Source organism: Ranitomeya imitator, chromosome 2, assembly GCF_032444005.1.
Source record: "Ranitomeya imitator isolate aRanImi1 chromosome 2, aRanImi1.pri, whole genome shotgun sequence".
Lineage (NCBI taxonomy): Eukaryota > Metazoa > Chordata > Amphibia > Anura > Dendrobatidae > Ranitomeya > Ranitomeya imitator.
In genome coordinates, this window is record NC_091283.1 from 554,369,077 (window position 1) to 554,388,675 (window position 19,599).

Sequence of the window (19,599 nt, forward strand, 5' to 3'; positions counted from 1 at the left end):
AACTATGAATTAACACATGTGGAATTATATACTTAACAAAAAAGTGTGAAACAACTGAAATTATGTCTTATATTCTAGGTTCTTCAAAGTAGCCACCTTTTACTTTGATAACTGCTTTGCACATTCTTGGCGTTGTCTTGATGAGCTTCAAGAGGTAGTCTCTGGGAATGGTTTTCAAATCACAGGTGTGCCCTGTCAGGTTTAATAAGTTGGATTTCTTGCCTTATAAATGGGGTTGGGACCATCAGTTGTGTTGTGCAGAAGTCTGGAGGATACACAGATGATAGTCCTACTGAATAGACTGTTAGAATTTGTATTATGGCAAGAAAAAAGCAGCTAAGTAAAGAAAAATGAGTGGCAATCATTACTTTAAGAAATGAAGGTCAGTCAGTCCGAAAAACTGGGAAAACTTTGAAAGTGTCCCCAAGTGCAGTGGCAAAAACCATAATCAAGCGCTACAAAGAAACTGGCTCACATGAGGACCGCCCCAGGAAAGGAAGACCAGGAGTCACCTCTGCTTCTGAGGATAAGTTTATCCGAGTCACCAGCCTCAGAAATCGCAGGTTAACAGCAGCTCAGATTAGAGACCAGGTCAATGCCACAGAGAGTTCTAGCAGAAGACACATCTCTACAACAACTGTAAGGCCGGGATCACACATGCGAGAAACACGTCCATGTCTCGCATGTGAAATCCAAGCTCTGGCGCTGGCACTGTGGAGCGGAGCGTGCGGCCGCATAGGAACACATGGAGCTGCACGCTTCGCTCCCAAGTGCCGGCGCCAGAGCTTGGATTTCACATGCGAGACACGGACGTGTTTCTCGCATGTGTGATCCCGGCCTTAAGAGGAGACTATGTGGAGCCGGCCTTCATGGTAAAATAGCTGCTAGGAAACCACTGCTAAGGATAGGCAACAAGCAGAAGAGACTTGTTTGGGATAAAGAACACAAGGAATGGACATTAGACCAGTGGAAATCTGTGCTTTGGTCTGATGAGTCCAAATTTGAGATCTTTGGTTCCAACCACCGTGTATTTGTGCGACGCAGAAAAGGTGAACGAATGGACTCTACATGCCTGGTTCCCACCGTGAAGCATGGAGGAGGAGGTGTGATGGTGTGGGGGTGCTTTGCTGGTGACACTGTTGGGGATTTATTCAAAATTGAAGGCATACTGAAACAGCATGGCTACCACAGTATCTTGCAGCGGCATGCTATTCCATCCGGTTTGCGTTTAGTTGGACCATCATTTATTTTTCATCAGGACAATGACCCCAAACACACCTCCTGGCTGTGTAAGGGCTATTTGACCAAGAAGGAGAGTGATTGGGTGCTACGCCAGATGACCTGGCCTCCACAGTCACTAGACCTGATTCTAATCGAGATGGTTTGGGGTGAGCTGGACCGCAGAGTGAAGGCAAAAGGGCCAACAAGTGCTAAGCATCTCTGGGAACTCCTTCAAGATTGTTGGAAGACCATTCCTGGTGACTACCTCATGAAGCTCATCAAGAGAATGCCAAGAGTGTGTAAAGCAGTCATCAAAACAAAAGGTGGCTACTTTGAAGAACCTAGAATATAAGACATAATTTCAGTTGTTTCACACTTCTTTGTTAAGTATATAATTCCACATGTGTTAATTCATAGTTTTGATGCCTTCAGCGGGAATGTACAATTTTCATAGTCATGAAAATACAGAAAAATCTTTAAATAATGAGAAGGTGTGTACAAACTTTTGGTCTGTACTGTATATAAAATATATATATATATATATATATATATATATATATATATATATCTACTGTATAAAGCTGAATGTGTGTATGTGTGTGTGTGTGTATGTGTGTGTGTGTGTGTATGTCTGGGATTGGCATCTGCACCGTCGCAGCTACAGCCACAAAATTTTGCACAGTCACACGTCTGGACCCCGAGAGCGTCATAGGCTATATTGTGAGGCGAAATTTTAACCCCGCGCGTTCCAATTCACCAAACAATTTTGCCCCTATCTACATAATGGGGAAAAAAGTGAAAGGAAAAGTGTTGGAAGCGTCGCAGCTACAGCAACAAAATTTTGCACAGTCACACGTCTGGACCCTGAGAGCGTCATAGGCTACAGTGGGGCAAAAAAGTATTTAGTCAGTCAGCAATAGTGCAAGTTCCACCACTTAAAAAGATGAGAGGCGTCTGTAATTTACATCATAGGTAGACCTCAACTATGGGAGACAAACTGAGAAAAAAAAATCCAGAAAATCACATTGTCTGTTTTTTTAACATTTTATTTGCATATTATGGTGGAAAATAAGTATTTGGTCAGAAACAAAATTTCATCTCAATACTTTGTAATATATCCTTTGTTGGCAATGACAGAGGTCAAACGTTTTCTGTAAGTCTTTACAAGGTTGCCACACACTGTTGTTGCTATGTTGACCCATTCCTCCATGCAGATCTCCTCTAGAGCAGTGATGTTTTTGGCTTTTCGCTTGGCAACACGGACTTTCAACTCCCTCCAAAGGTTTTCTATAGGGTTGAGATCTGGAGACTGGCTAGGCCACTCCAGGACCTTGAAATGCTTCTTACGAAGCCACTCCTTCGTTGCCCTGGCGGTGTGCTTTGGATCATTGTCATGTTGAAAGACCCAGCCACGTTTCATCTTCAATGCCCTTGCTGATGGAAGGAGGTTTGCACTCAAAATCTCACGATACATGGCCTCATTCATACTTTCATGTACCCGGATCAGTCGTCCTGGCCCCTTTGCAGAGAAACAGCCCCAAAGCATGATGTTTCCACCACCATGCTTTACAGTAGGTATGGTGTTTGATGGATGCAACTCAGTATTCTTTTTCCTCCAAACACGACAAGTTGTGTTTCTACCAAACAGTTACAGTTTGGTTTCATCAGACCATAGCACATTCTCCCAAAACTCCTCTGGATCATCCAAATGCTCTCTAGCAAACTTCAGACGGGCCCGGACATGTACTGGCTTAAGCAGTGGGACACGTCTGGCACTGCAGGATCTGAGTCCATGGTGGCGTAGTGTGGTACTTATGGCAGGCCTTGTTACATTGGTCCCAGCTCTCTGCAGTTCATTCACTAGGTCCCCCCACGTGGTTCTGGGATTTTTGCTCACCGGTCATGTGATCATTCTGACCCCACGGGGTGGGATTTTGCGTGGAGCCCCAGATCGAAGGAGATTATCAGTGGTCTTGTATGTCTTCCATTTTCTAATTATTGCTCCCACTGTTGATTTCTTCACTCCAAGCTGGTTGGCTATTGCAGATTCAGTCTTCCCAGCCTGGTGCAGGGCTACAATTTTGTTTCTGGTGTCCTTTGACAGCTCTTTGGTCTTCACCATAGTGGAGTTTGGAGTCAGACTGTTTGAGGGTGTGCACAGGTGTCTTTTTATACTGATAACAAGTTTAAACAGGTGCCATTACTACAGGTAATGAGTGGAGGAAAGAGGAGACTCTTAAATAAGAAGTTACAGGTCTGTGAGAGCCAGAAATCTTGATTGTTTGTTTCTGACCAAATACTTATTTTCCACCATAATATGCAAATAAAATGTTAAAAAAACAGACAATGTGATTTTCTGGATTTTTTTTTTCTCAGTTTGTCTCCCATAGTTGAGGTCTACCTATGATGTAAATTACAGACGCCTCTCATCTTTTTAAGTGGTGGAACTTGCACTATTGCTGACTGACTAAATACTTTTTTGCCCCACTGTACGTTGTGAGGTGAAATTTTAACCCCGCGCTTTCCAATTCACCAAACTATTTTTCCCCTACCTACATAATGGGGAAAAGTGAAAGGAAAAGTGTTGGAGGCAAATTGACAGCTGCCAGATGTGAACAAGGGGAACTTAAAGAATAAGAGCGATGGCGCCAAGGAGTATATACCGATCAGTTGCTAAGGTGGGGCCCCGACATGAGATACTCACCACACATGGGGATATGAACACACACACAAAATGCGCCACACACTACCACGTGCTTGAACACATATACCACGCTCAGCACACATTTCACCACACATACACCAACCTCGCCACATAAAAGTCGAAACACAAAAGTCGCCGCTCAAAACTCACCATGCGCAAAACTCGCCACATGCAAAAACTAGGCTCACGCAAAACTCGCCACAAGTGCAAAACTCACCTCATGGAAAACTCGCCACACGCAAAACTTGCACACGCGGAAAAATTGCCAGATGCACAAAATTTGCAACACATGCAAAAGTTCCCTCACACAAAACTTGCACATACTCAAAAGGCACCAGACATAAAACTCACCACGCGCAAAACTCGCCATGCGCAAAACTTGCTGCACACAACTTGCTACACTAACCTGTCACATGCAACTCGACACACAAAAAGTTGCTACACGCATGTTGCCACACAAAACTCATCTCACAAAAGTCGCTACATGCATGTCGCCACACACAACTCAACACACACAACTTGACAGACGAAACTCGCCCTAAAACACACACAAGTCTGGTATTAGCCTTCAAAAATAAAAATCTGATTAATAAGCAGACAAACTACGAGAGCAACAAATGTACCATATAGGAAATACAGCAGCTGACAGTCACATGACCTGTCTATTATGTGTATGTGTGAGCTAATATATACTGCCAGGGGGAGGGCTTCCTGTTGGCTGGGGATTTATCAGGCTGCCAATTTATCTTACAAATACTGAGGTAAAAATACTGAGCAAATAACGTGTTAACGAGGTCTAATACAGGAGATCACACAGGTATATACTATATACAGGGGAGATGACACACAGATATATACTATATACAGGAGAGATGACACACAGGTATATACTATATAGAGGAGGAGATGACATACAGGTACATACTATATACAGGAGGAGATGACACACAGGTATATACTATATACAGGAGCAGATTACCTACAGGTATATACTATATACAGGAGGAGATGACATACAGGTATATGCTATATATAGAAGATGACATACAGGTATATACTATATACTGGAGGAGATGACACACAGATATATACTATATACAGGGGAGATGACACACAGGTATATACTATATACAGGAGGAGATGACATACAGGTATATACTATATATAGAAGGAGATGACATACAGGTATATGCTATATATAGGAGGAGATGACATACAGGTATATACTATATACAGGGGAGATGACACACAGCAGGTATATACTATATACAGGGGAGATGACATACAGGTATATACTATATACAGGAGATGACATACAGGTGTATACTATATATAAGGGAGATGACAAACGTATATACTGAGGTGAAAATGAGAGGTGTGAGGTGAAAATGAAAAGGTGTGAGTGCAAAATGAGAGGAGTGAGGGAAAATAGTGTAGTGATCGGAAAATGACAGATGTGAGGTCGAAATGACAAGTGTTAGGCGGGAATGAGAGGAGTGAGGGAGAAAATGAGAGGTGTGAGGGAGAAAATGAGAGATGTGAGGGGGAAAATTAAAGATGTGATTGGGAAAATGAGAGGCGTGATGGGAAAATAAGAGAAGTGAAGTGCTATAACTTACCACAGATATTTACTATGCCCAGGCAACGCCGGGGCTCTTCAGCTAGTATATATATATATAGAGAGAGAGAAAGAGAGAGAGAGAGAGAGAATATATATATATATATATATATATGTATATGTATGTATTTGATCCTCTATTATTATTATTATTATTATTATTTATTTATATAGCACCATTGATTCCATGGTGCTGTACATGAGAAGGGGTTACATACAAGTTACAAATATCACATACAGTAAACAAACTAACAATGACGGACTGATACAGAGGGGCGAGGACCCTGCCCTTGCGGGCTTACATTCTACAGGATTATGGGGAAGGAGACAGTAGGTTGAGGGTTGCAGGAGCTCCGGTGTTGGTGAGGCGGTAGCTCCGGTGTTGGTGAGGCGGTAGCTCCGGTGTTGGTGAGGCGGTAGCTTCGTTGGTGATGAGGCAGCAGCGGTGTCAGTGCAGGCTGTAGGCTTTCCTGAAGAGATGAGTTTTCAGGTTCCGTCTGAAGGATCCGACTGTGGTTGATAGTCGGACGTGTTGGGGCAGAGAGTTCCAGAGGATGGGGGATATTCGGGAGAAGTCTTGGAGGCGATTGGATGAGGAGCGAATAAGTGTGGAGGAGAGAAGGAGGTCTTGGGAGGACCGGAGGTCACGTGAGGGAAGATATCGAGAGATTAGTTCAGAGATATATGGAGGAGACAGGTTGTGGATGGCTTTGTAGGTCAGTATTAGCAATTTGAACTGGATATGCTGAGGGAATGGGAGCCAGTGAAGAGATTTGCAGAGGGGGGAAGCGGAGGAGTAGCGAGGAGAGAGATGGATTAGTCGGGCAGCAGAGTTAAGGATGGACTGGAGAGGTGCAAGGGTGTTAGCAGGGAGGCCACAGAAAAGGATGTTGCAGTAGTCAAACTCTATCAACCATTAAGAGTTTTGGCTCCTGCAGACCAGTTAGACGCTCCTAATCAACTCATTATCTGCATTAAAAGCTGTCTTAGGGTATGTGCACACGTCAGGATTTTTTCCTGACAAAATCCTGAGAATTCTGCCAGAAATCCCCGTGCTTTTTTAGCGCGGAATTTGCGCGTTTTTGACGCATTTTTTGCGCTTTTTTCCGGACACTCCAATTTGATGGGAAATCCGCAAAAAATCCGCAAAAATAATGAACATGTCCGTTTTTTTGCGGTATGCGTTTTTGTTGCGGAAAAAAACGCAAACATATGCACAAAAAATGCAGAATGCATTCTAAATGATAGGATGCATAATGTTTGCGCTTTTTTAGCGATTTTATAGCGTTTTTATTGTGAAATTCCGCAAAAAAGCGCTAAAAATCCGGACGTGTGCACATACCCTTACATAGTCACCTTTCTAAAAGGGGTCATTCCATATCAAGTGATCCAAATATGAATATTTTTTTTGCCTGACGTCTTTAAAAAAAATTTTATTTTTTGTTTTTATGAAGTACAACTTTAGTTAATTACAAATTAAAAGTTTAGAATTTTTTTCTTCATCAGTTAATTTTTTACAGATTTTTAAAGTTTTGAAAATGTGCGGATTTTGGCCTGGTATGGCTTTACATTTTTTTTATCATATCTCGGGCTAGAATTAAGATAAAGAGGTGGGAGAGGCATCATTTTTCTCAGAACGGTTCCGGCTTTCATTTGATATGTCACAAGACTATGTTTCTTGATATTTTGTTTTGAAGAAATCAAATTCAAAATTTTGATGCGCAATTGTGAAAAAAAGTATGTTTTAAAATTGTGAAAACATACATGTGTATTACTTGTATTCATGTTTATATTTGTACAGGGATTCAACTTGGGATCTTTCAAATTGGTATTTTTTTTAAGCCTTGAATCATCTGATTTTATGTTTGTGCGAGTTTCTTCCTTTTTTCTTTTCAAATTACAACTTACTGAATTCAACATTTATATGCAACAATAAAGAAACACAAAAAACAAATCCCGAAGTGCCACAATAAATACATCCTAATCATCATAACACAACTTGCCCAGCATTTTCAACCTGAATGCACTGAACAAGCCAAAAGAAAAAAGGTGATCATATCCTCAAGTGATTTTCCAAATACAGTCTGATCCTAATTATATGTTAAAAACAAGATTAAATAGAACCAATAGTTTTACCACCTATTTATACATGTAACAATTGTTTTTCTATTATATCACTAAACATTTAATTTATGAAGTGTTTAAGAAGAATAGTACTGTAGTTAAATCCTCATTTTATAAAATATGAACTAATCAAACAATTAATAGTAGGTTTTTACACTGGCCTTTTATCATCAATGTGTCCCTTCTAGTGGGTGAAATGTCATCTTGTCCATAAGCGCTTACTAGCAATGGCTGTTTCCTTCTGTGTCAGAGTATGTGCGGCCGGTCATGGTGCTCAGCTCCACCTGAGATAATATCTGATTTTTGTAACTTTTACAATGTCTGGTTTTCTTGGATACACAAAGGAGGGCGCTGGACCAGAAAGTGCAGAAAAGTCTTCATTTTCACAATCTTTGGAGAGTCCAGTAGCCGCCAGCGCCGATCATATTCACAGGTCACATCACCAGTTATGTCATCCACTGCCAATCTTGTGCCGCCTTCTATCACGTCATGGACGTCACTGTCTTTGCTGAATGAAGAAATCCTTGTTTTTATTTCTGTGTCACTACATGGGATGACAGTCCGGTATTGCTGAGTCCCTCTGATGGGTTCTGCTTCCTGTAACCGAGGTTTTCACAATCTCTCCTCCTCCTCGTAGTCCTGGTTTGTACAATACATGAGCTGGATGTTAAGAATATTTTGGTGTGAATACGGCCTGTGGAGGCCCGAGCTGCTGGCCGGTCATCTGGTCTGCATTCACTGTCTACCCCTGGTCATTCTCAGCCCTAACAAAGCTTCTCCTCTGTCCTCTCCTGCTTCTAAGATGTAACATAATAAAAGAATATAGTAATATCTAAAAATCATGGATTATTTGGTAAATATGGACCCCACACTGTTAGACCACAGGCTGAACAGATCTGAATGCGAGATTTTCGAATTGACACTGTAATAGTTTTATTTTTTAAAATATGATCCCATCACGATCCCAGCTTGTATTTTGGTACAGATGTGGCTTGGAGCAGAGCAGGTTTTTGAAATTCTTAAATTAAACGTTTTTTTCGGAAATGCGTTTTAAAGTTTTGCGCTTCCGTTCGCATAGGTAAAATATTATCAAAGATACTGTTGTGACATATCTGGTGAAAGCCTGTACAGTTCTGAGTAGAATGGTGTTTATTTGCTTTCTCTATCTTTTTTCTAGCCTGAGTTATGGGGAGAAATGTAAAGGCAGGCAATAGCGAAATTCGCACTTTTTCCGAACTTTGAAAATCAATAAAAAATACAAAAAAAAATCTAGATTTTTTTTTCTTCACATTTTGCATTCTCTGACACACTATTACAAAATAACAAAATCTCAAAAGAATTAAAAATATAGTGGTAAAAATCATTGGTTCACTTGACATGGAATGACCCAAAGACTCCTGTCCACAAACTCAATTAATCAGTCAGACTCTAACCTCTACAACATGGAGAAGACCAAACAGCTTTATAAGGATGTCAGAGAAAAGATCATAGACCTGCACAAAGCATGAGTGGGCCATAAGTCGCTGGTTGAGAAGGAGACAACTGTTGGTGCAATAGTAAGAAAATGGAAGAAATAGAAAATGACTGTCAATCGACATTGATCTGGGGCACCATGCAAAATCTCACCTCGTGGGGTATCCTTGATTATGAGAAAGGTGAGAGATCAGCCTAAAACTACACGATGGGAACATGTTAATGATCTCAAGGCAGCTGGGACCACTGTTACCAAGAAAACCATTGGTAACACATTATGCTGTAAAGATTTAAAATCCTGCAGTGCCCACAATGTTCCCCTGCTCAAGAAGGCACATGTGCAGGCCTGTCTGAAGTTTGCCAATGAACTCCTGGAAGATTCTGTGAGTGATTGCGAGAAGGTGCTGTGGTTAGATGAGATAAAAATTGAGTCTTTGGCATTAACTTAACTCGCCGTGCATGGAGGAACAGAAATGCTGGCTATGACCCAAAGAACACCATTCCCACTGTCAAGCAGGGAAGTGGAAACATTATGTTTTGGGAGATGTTTCTCTGCTAAGGGCACAGGACTACTGTACCGCATCAATGGGAGAATAGATGGAGCCATATACCGTAAAATCCTGAGTGACAACCTCCTTCCCTCCGCCAGGACATTAAAAATGGGGTCGTGGCTGGGTAGACAATGACCCAAAACATACAGTCAAGGCAACAAAGGAGTGGTTTAAAAAGAAGCACATTAAGGTCATGGAGTGGCCCAGCCACTCTCCAGACCTTAATCCCATAGAAAACCTATGAAGAGAGTTGAAGCTCCGAGTTGCCAAGCGACAACCTCATAATCTTAATGATTTAGAGATGATCTGCAAACAGGAGTGGACCAAAATTCCTCATATGCACAATCCTCATCATCAACTACAAAAAACGTCTGACTGCTGTGCTTGCCAACAGGGGTTTTGCCAACAAGTATTAAGTCTTGATTTCCAGAGGGATCAAATACTTATTTCTCACTGGAAAATGCTAATAAATTTATATAATTTATACAATGTGATTTTCTGGATTTTATTTTTGATATACTGTCTCTCAATGTTAAAATTAACGTACCCTTAAAATTATAGCCTGTTCATGTCTTTGTCAGTGGGCAAACTTACAAAATCAGCAAGGGATCAAATTCTTATTTCCCTCACTGTATATGTATGTGTGTGTGTATATATATATATATATATATATATATATATATATATATATATATATATACATACACACAAAGATCCCGAAAATGAGGGTCCCGGATTTCAACAAATCCATCCGACTTCTCCTGCATTTAAATGTAGTTCTTATGAAAACCACTTCATTAATTTTGCTCTAAAAGTGTTGGTCAAACTTAATGTAATCTGTCAGAATCCTCACCTGTATATCTCCATCCTAGATTATATCTTTCATGAGATTCTCCACACCAAGAAACCTGGCTGGAAGATACTGAGTAAATTAGAACGCAGAGCACTGTATGTGTTTCTGGGTAAGACAAAGCCAACTGCATACACTGTGGTGAGTGGTGTTATAAATACATAAACTGAAAAACCTTGTATACAGAAAATCAGGCTATGTGCGCACGTTGCGTATTTGCTTGCAGAAATTTCTGCAAGGTTTCTGCATCTCTTGGTAGAAACACGCAGCTGAAAATACACGCGTTTATGCATTTTTTCATGCATTTTTGTAAATCCAGAACGCTAAATAAAGATATATTAGTAAAAAAAAAAAGAAGTGTGATGGCATTTCATTGTTCAACCTCTTCAGACAGATACCCTCATTAATACTAAGTAAAGAGACACACACACAGTCACCAGCCTATGTAGGAGCATTAACATAATTAACCTACATATGTTGTAACTAAACAGCAACTGTGAGGCTACGTCCCCACGGTCAATAATCGGCAGCGCTTTGGACGCAGCACATGTCCACTGCGTCCAAAGCGCTGCCGGTTTTTGAACACAGGTGATTCCGCATGTGTTCATTGAACCGTGCAGAGTCACCACGTTCCAATACATTGGACGGGTGATCTTTATCTTGCGGAGACTGAGCGTCTCCGCAAGATAAATAGACATGCTGCAGTCTGGAAAGATGCACCGCCTGTCCGCCTCCGCAGGTAAGTCGTGGGTGCCGATGCATGCATAGTGGAGTTGGGATTTCTTGACATCCCATCCACTATGCTGTAACATCTGCTGCAGGTTGAATGCTGCGGATGTACGCTGCGGATGTACGCAGCGTCCAACCCGCAGCGTTTACTGACCGTGGGAACATACCCTCACAAATCTTGGTGAAATGCAAATGCTGTTTATTTTTCAGCCAGAATTAAGTCCTTTTTTTGAAATAATCGCACAGACTCCTTTATTGAATCTAAATTTACCAAACTGAACGCCTAATCCCCGACGCCCTCGTCTCCTGCAAACAATCAAAAAATAATAAACCAACATATAATACTATCATGTCCAACATAGTCCATTTAATACAGAGTATCCCACGGCGATCTCACATGTAGAACAGTCATATTGGGAAATGTGACTGCTCTACCCGGCCGCCGGCGATACACTGACAGGAGGTAATCGCTCCCGCAGTGTATCACTGAGCTGCCATAAGAGTTCACTGGAGTTCATCAGCTCCGGTGCTCTCACTTACGGCACTACCGCTGTGTGAGAACTTTCCCATGCAGCGGTGCCCTGAGAGCACCGAAGCTGATCAGCTGATGAACTCTGGTGAACTCTCACAGCGGCTCACTGCGGTAGCGATTACCTCCTGTCAGTGTATCGCCGGAGGCTGGTTGAGATCGATGTGGTACACTGGGTATTAAATGGACTACGGCGAAAAGGTGAGTATATGTTGGTTTATTATTTTGTTTGCAGGAGACACGGGCAGCGGGGATTAGGTGTTCGGTGAGTATGTGAATATGTATGTAATTATGTAAATGTTTTGATTTACAATTGAACACAGGCGCCAGATGATGGGACTATTCTCCCATCATCGGCTCATGCTATCTCTGTTATATGAGACAAAAGACGTAGCCAGATGGGAGTAGTAGTTCCATCAGACGATGCCAGAGTCCAATCACTATAGGCTGTTCTTCCCATGGGTACACACACAGACACACGCACATATTATCTGCCCACACACAGAGACACACACACATTCTCCACCCATACACTTCTCCTTCTGATGTAATTTCCTTCTGACAAATCGCAGCATTTTTGACAGCAAATCTGCAGCAAATACGCAAACCTTTTTACACCTGCATTTTTGCTGCAGATTTGACTGACTCAGTTGAAGTCAATGAGTCAAAACCGCTGCAGAAACGCAAAAAGAAGTGACATGCTGCAGAAAATAAAATGCACGGAATTTTACTGATCATGTGCACAACACTTCAGGATTGTCATTGCATTACCTTGCTTTAGTATTCCATTGCTTTTTTTGGAGCATTTACGCGGGTAAGAAAACGCATCAAAGACGCATCGTGTGCACATAGCCTCACTCTCACAGCTTAGTTTTTACAAATTCTGCAATGTAAATAAAAAATAAATACATATTCTAAAAAGGCTTGATTATAAAAATGTTGCAATTTTATGCCTGCACCTAGTAAGCAGACCTACTGTATTGCCTCTCTCAGGTTAGACTGAAAGCAAATTCTTGTCTCGTCCTATAGTCAAGCTCCCTTGCATCTGTTTCTACTTGATAAATTAAACTAGGGAGGTCAGCAAAAATGGCTACACAGATGGAAAAATAATAATCTGTTGTGTGTTATAGGAGGATTGTAAAACGAGAGAAAAAGAACTTGCCAAATACAATGGAAATCTGAAAGCAGAAGATTTCAGAGTGGATGTAAGTCTTAATTTTTATAGTGTGATAATTTGCTTCTAGCTTTGTGAATACTTGTGGAATAACACTGTGAATTGACTAGTAAAATGATAAGATCAAGCTACATTTTTTTATTCCATTAGATTATATCAATTGCAATTATTATAAAACTTAAACACTTTTAACTCCTTGAGATCGTAACTATTTTGGGCCCTGAAAGCAGAGTGATATTTTAAAATGTTGTACCCCTTGGGCACCACTATCCCAAAAGCCATATCTCCAATTTCTTTGATGAATTATACGAGGGCATCATTTTGGAGCACATATAATGTCCTGAAAAATGCATTATTTTCATAGTCTGAGGGTAAAAACTTTTTTATTCTTCCTATTACTGGAGCTACATGAGGATACGGTATTTGCTCTAGCTTTAGTGGTACCATTTCAGGGTTCAAATAATATTTTTATAATCCCATCATGCATGAAACTCAACACTGAGCCCTGTATCTAACCCCATACTGTGTGATACACTCCATGTATCTAACCCCATCCTGTGTTATACACTCAGTGTATCTAATCCCATCCTATGTGATAAACTGCGCTGTGCACTGTACCTAATCCAATCATGTGATACACTCCAATCAGGCCTGTATCTTATACCATCCTATGTGATATTTAATCCCACTGTATGATGCACTCTGCGCATCTAATCCCCGAGCATGAGACGGTCCATGTATCTAAACCCAGAGTATGATTCACTCCATTGAGCCATGTATCTTATCCCAGTGAGTGATATAGTCCGTTTATCTGATACTAGCACTCGAGGCATGCCAAGTATATAATCCCTGAACATGATAAATCCACCTAATTCCTACACACGATACAGTCCGCCTATCTAATTCCTACACACGATATATTCCGTCTATCTAATCCGTGCACATGATACAGTCCGCCTATCTAATCCCTGCACATGATATAGTCTGTTTATCTAATCCCTGCACATGACACAGTCTGTCTATCTAGTCCCTACACATGATACTGTCTGCCTATCTAATCCCTGCACATGATACTGTCTGCCTATCTAATCCCTGCACATGATACAGTCTGCTTATCTAATCCCTGCACATGACACAGTCTGCCTATCTAATCCCTGCACATGATACAGTCTGCCTATCTAATCCCTGCACATGATAGTCTGCCTATCTAATCCCTGCACATGATAGTCTGCCTATCTAATCCCTACAAATGATACTGTCTGCCTATCTAATCCCTGCACATGATACAGTATGCCTATCTAATCCCTGCACATGATACTGTCTGCCTATCTAATCCCTGCACATGATACTGTCTGCCTATCTAATCCCTGCACATGATACAGTATGCCTATCTAATCCCTACACATGATAGTCTGCCTATCTAATCCCTGCACATGGTATCGTCTGCCTATGTAATCCCTGCACATGATAGTCTGCCTATCTAATCCCGGCATAATACAGTCTGCTTATCTAATCCCTGCACATGGTATAGTCTGCCTATGTAATCCCTGCACATGATAGTCTGCCTATCTAATCCCGGCATAATACAGTCTGCTTATCTAATCCCTGCACATGATAGTCTGCCCATTTAAAACCTGCACACGATACAGTTTGCCTATCTAATCCCTGCACATGGTATACCCCCTAACGATATACACCCCCCCTATAATTTTTGATGGTTGTACTTTCACGCAGTTCATATATATTAAAAAATTTGTGTGTGTATTAAATATATATATATATTTTACCATTTTTTATATTTTTTGCTAGTTTTATGTAATTCTGATATTATTGCACATCTTGACACCCCCACATCCACTACGTACATTCTGGCAAAAAGCGCCCCTTTTTTATAGCATGCAAATGTATTATGCTAATTTATTGAATTATAACTCAATGTAATTTGCGATCGTTTTTTCAATAATTTTTTACCTGATCAACTAATAAAATTATTTTTAACCTTATATTTTGGACTTTCTGTCGGTTCTTCTTTTTCTTGTTTTTTTTTTTGAGTGGCATTTTTCCGATTGTCCAATTTCTGGTCCACCTTTCACTGTGACACTAACCAAGGGGGTGATATACACTAATACATATCTGGTTTTACCATTTTGATAGGACAATAATAACTTTTCCCTCCCCTTTGCGTATTTGGTGCCTCTGGGTTGTATTCCCTTTCTTCTGTTAATCGTTTATGATACAGTCTGCCTATCTAATCCCTGCACATGACACAGTCTGTCTATCTAATCCTTGCCTGTGATACAGTCTGCCTATCTAATCCCTGCACATGATAGTCTGCCTATCCAATCTCAACACATGATACAGTTCACATATCTAATGACGGCAAATGATACAGTTCACATATCTAATCCCTGCACATGATACAGTTCACATATCTAATCCCTGCACGTGATACAGTTCACATATCTAATCCCTGCACGTGATACAGTTCACATATCTAATCCCTGCACGTGATACAGTTCACATATCAGATCCCTGCACGTGATACAGTTCACATATCTAATCCCTGCACGTGATACAGTTCACATATCTAATCCCTGCACGTGATACAGTTCACATATCTAATCCCTGCACGTGATACAGTTCACATATCTAATCCCTGCACGTGATACAGTTCACATATCAGATCCCTGCACGTGATACAGTTCACATATCTAATCCCTGCACATGATACAGTTTACATATCTAATCCCTGCACGTGATACAGTTCACATATCTAATCCCTGCACGTGATACAGTTCACATATCTAATCCCTGCACGTGATACAGTTCACATATCTAATCCCTGCACGTGATACAGTTCACATATCTAATCCCTGCACGTGATACAGTTCACATATCAGATCCCTGCACATGATACAGTTCACATATCTAATCCCTGCACGTGATACAGTTCACATATCTAATCCCTGTACGTGATACAGTTCACATATCTAATCCCTGCACGTGATACAGTTCACATATCTAATCCCTGCACATGATACAGTTCACATATCCAATCCCTGCACATGATACAGTTCACATATCTAATCCCTGCACATGATACAGTTTACATATCTAATCCCTGCACGTGATACAGTTCACATATCTGATCCCTGCACATGATACAGTTCACATATGTAATCCCTGCATGGCAAATGACAGCAGCTGCCCCCTAGTGTTTAATAGTGGAAAATATCCAAACGTTTTTTTTTTATATAGCGCTAACATATTCCGCAGCGCTTTACAGTTTTGCACACATTATCATCGTTGTCCCTGTTGGGGCACACAATCTAAATTCCCTATCAGTATGTCTTTGGAGTGTGGGAGGAAACCGGAGTACCCGGAGGAAACCCACGCAAACACGGAGAGAACATACAAACTCTTTGCAGATGTTGTCCTTAGTGGGGTTTGAACCCAGGACTCCAGCGCTGAAAGGCTGCTGTGCTAACCACTGAGCCACCATGCTGCCCCCCATTTTTCATATTTTATGACATTAAAAACATGGTAATATTAGAAAAAAAAACAATAGTAATACTTTACAGTTTTTCAATTGTTCAAGAAATTTCTTTTTGGATGACCCATTCCTTTAAGTGCAAAGAAACTATTAACTTCAGTGTTAAATTCAGCATTGGATTTGTCTCCCAGTGTGCCCGCTGCAGCAGAATGTCAGCTGTAGCACACAGCTAACACCCGTGAGCGATGGTTCATATGCAGCTCCAGCACAACACAATTACAACAAATGTTACCAAGGGGATAATTGAGATTCATTCACGATAGAGGTGAGGTCTAATTTCAGTAATTTATTTTTGTTTTCTTTACCAATCCAGGTCATTCGAATGGATTATGGACAGAAATCGGAGAAAGGGGAGAAAGGGAAGAGTCCGCTTGAAAATATGCATTTTTATTTGAAGAGTGATCTAAAGAAAGCTGTAAAAATCCCAGATTGTGAGGTAGGTATATAATCGTTATGTTAGTTGGTTGGTACACTGGTTAGCAGAGGATAGTGATATACAGAATTATTTAATTCAGTTATTGAAATTCAGAGTCTTTACTTATCACATAATGCATATATATTTAGTTGAAGTGAGAATCCAAAAGTGTATACAATAGAATGCCTATAATCCGTGCCATATTGCAACTTCAGCCCTAAGCACACAGGCAAACTCGCAGTGCAGTGACAATGGGTTGCTGCCGGTTTCGGACTGGCCCACCGCGAAACCGGAGGATTCTCTGGTGGGCCCAGGCACTTACACCTGCTGGCATACAGGGCCGCCAGCTGCCTAGGGCCCCCACTGCTCTAGGGGCCCCCAGCAAGTGGGGTGTCGCTAACAGCGGCACACACAGCTGCTATGGGGCCTGTGAGTCAGGGGGGCCCGCCCAGTGCCAGCAGAGCAGCAGCTGGAGACAGGAGCCTGTCCCCGCTGCTAAAGAGAAATGAATATTCACACATCCCCACACCTCAATTGGCGTGGAGAGGAGTGAATATTCTTTTCACTTTAATAGCGGGCAGTGTTAGTTGCAGGCTGAGGCTAACACTACCCGCAGGAGCTGACCTACCGCATGTAATGCCAGTTCGGCTGCATCAAGGCCCCGGAGGTGGGCACCTGCAGGGCAGCTAACATTGAGGGCAATCGGCGGGCAAGGAGCGATCCCTGCAGCTTGGCAGTAGAGTGGAGCTTCAGTAATCCAATGCCGTCCTGCTTCCTTCCTAGTGCTTCCTGTCTAATACAGCAGCGCAGCTGGATTACGTCATCATTCAGCGCGCGACTGTTTCAGAGAGAAAGCTGCCAACGACAAAGATGCTGCCGGGATGTGCTGCGGCGAACATGCGGAGAGGTGAGTGGTGCTGTGTGTCTGCGTGTGTGCATGAGATAGAGAGGGGTTCGGGGCTGTGTGTGTGTGGTAATGTGTGTGAGAGTGGTGCTGTGTGTGTATTGGAGAGGGCAATGATGTGGGTAATGGAGAGAGCAGTGATTGGATGGTGGGGGAGAAGGCAATGTTGGTGGTGGTGGGGGTGGCAATAATGGAGGTGGTGGAATGGGTAATGATGAGGTGGGGGAAGGCAATGATGGTCGTGGTGGAAAGGACAATGATGGAGGTGGTGGGGTGAGGCAATAATGGAGGTTTTGGAATGGGCAATGATGGGGGTGGTGGGGGAAAACAATGATGGTGGTGGAGGGGGGGCTGCATTATACTACAGGTCCTTCTCAAAAAATTAGCATATAGTGTTAAATTTCATTATTTACCATAATGTAATGATTACAATTAAACTTTCATATATTATAGATTCATTATCCACCAACTGAAATTTGTCAGGTCTTTTATTGTTTTAATACTGATGATTTTGGCATACAACTCCTGATAACCCAAAAAACCTGTCTCAATAAATTAGCATATTTCACCCATCCAATCAAATAAAAGTGTTTTTTAATAACAAACAAAAAAACCAACAAATAATAATGTTCAGTTATGCACTCAATACTTGGTCGGGAATCCTTTGGCAGAAATGACTGCTTCAATGCGGCGTGGCATGGAGGCAATCAGCCTGTGACACTGCTGAGATGTTATGGAGGCCCAGGATGCTTCAATAGCGGCCTTAAGCTCATCCAGAGTGTTGGGTCTTGCGTCTCTCAACTTTCTCTTCACAATATCCCACAGATTCTCTATGGGGTTCAGGTCAGGAGAGTTGGCAGGCCAATTGAGCACAGTAATACCATGGTCAGTAAACCATTTACCAGTGGTTTTGGCACTGTGAGCAGGTGCCAGGTCGTGCTGAAAAATGAAATCTTCATCTCCATAAAGCATTTCAGCCGATGGAAGCATGAAGTGCTCCAAAATCTCCTGATAGCTAGCTGCATTGACCCTGCCCTTGATGAAACACAGTGGACCAACACCAGCAGCTGACATGGCACCCCACACCATCACTGACTGTGGGTACTTGACACTGGACTTCAGGCATTTTGGCATTTCCTTCTCCCCAGTCTTCCTCCAGACTCTGGCACCTTGATTTCCGAATGACATGCAAAATTTGCTTTCATCAGAAAAAAGTACTTGGGACCACTTAGCAACAGTCCAGTGCTGCTTCTCTGTAGCCCAGGTCAGGCGCCTCTGCCGCTGTTTATGGTTCAAAAGTGGCTTTACCTGGGGAATGCGGCACCTGTAGCCCATTTCCTGCACACGCCTGTGCACGGTGGCTCTGGATGTTTCCACACCAGACTCAGTCCACTGCTTCCTCAGGTTCCCCAAGGTCTGGAATCGGTCCTTCTCCACAATCTTCCTCAGGGTCCGGTCTCCTCTTCTCGTTGTACAGCGTTTTCTGCCACATTGTTTCCTTCCAACAGACTTACCATTGAGGTGCCTTGATACAGCACTCTGGGAACAGCCTATTTGTTGAGAAATTTCTTTCTGGGTCTTACCCTCTTGCTTGAGGGTGTCAATGATGGCTTTCTTGACATCTGTCAGGTCGCTAGTCTTACCCATGATGGGGGTTTTGAGTAATGAACCAGGCAGGGAGTTTATAAAAGCCTCAGGTATCTTTTGCATGTGTTTAGAGTTAATTAGTTGATTCAGAAGATTAGGGTAATAGG

The 19,599-nt window shown here is 41.9% G+C and overlaps 1 protein-coding gene across 2 annotated transcripts in view; it reads left to right on the forward strand.

Moving 5' to 3' along the window:
* The window catches only part of LOC138664932 (deoxynucleoside triphosphate triphosphohydrolase SAMHD1-like), a 415,941-nt gene that overhangs the window by 359,571 nt on the left and 36,771 nt on the right, over positions 1 to 19,599 (forward strand). For both annotated transcript variants that reach the window (XM_069751981.1, XM_069751982.1), the window contains exons 11-13: positions 10,564 to 10,682; positions 12,930 to 13,004; positions 16,840 to 16,962. In XM_069751981.1, the coding sequence (XP_069608082.1) occupies positions 10,564 to 10,682; positions 12,930 to 13,004; positions 16,840 to 16,962 (317 nt within the window). The remainder of the gene's footprint in view (positions 1 to 10,563; positions 10,683 to 12,929; positions 13,005 to 16,839; positions 16,963 to 19,599) is intronic.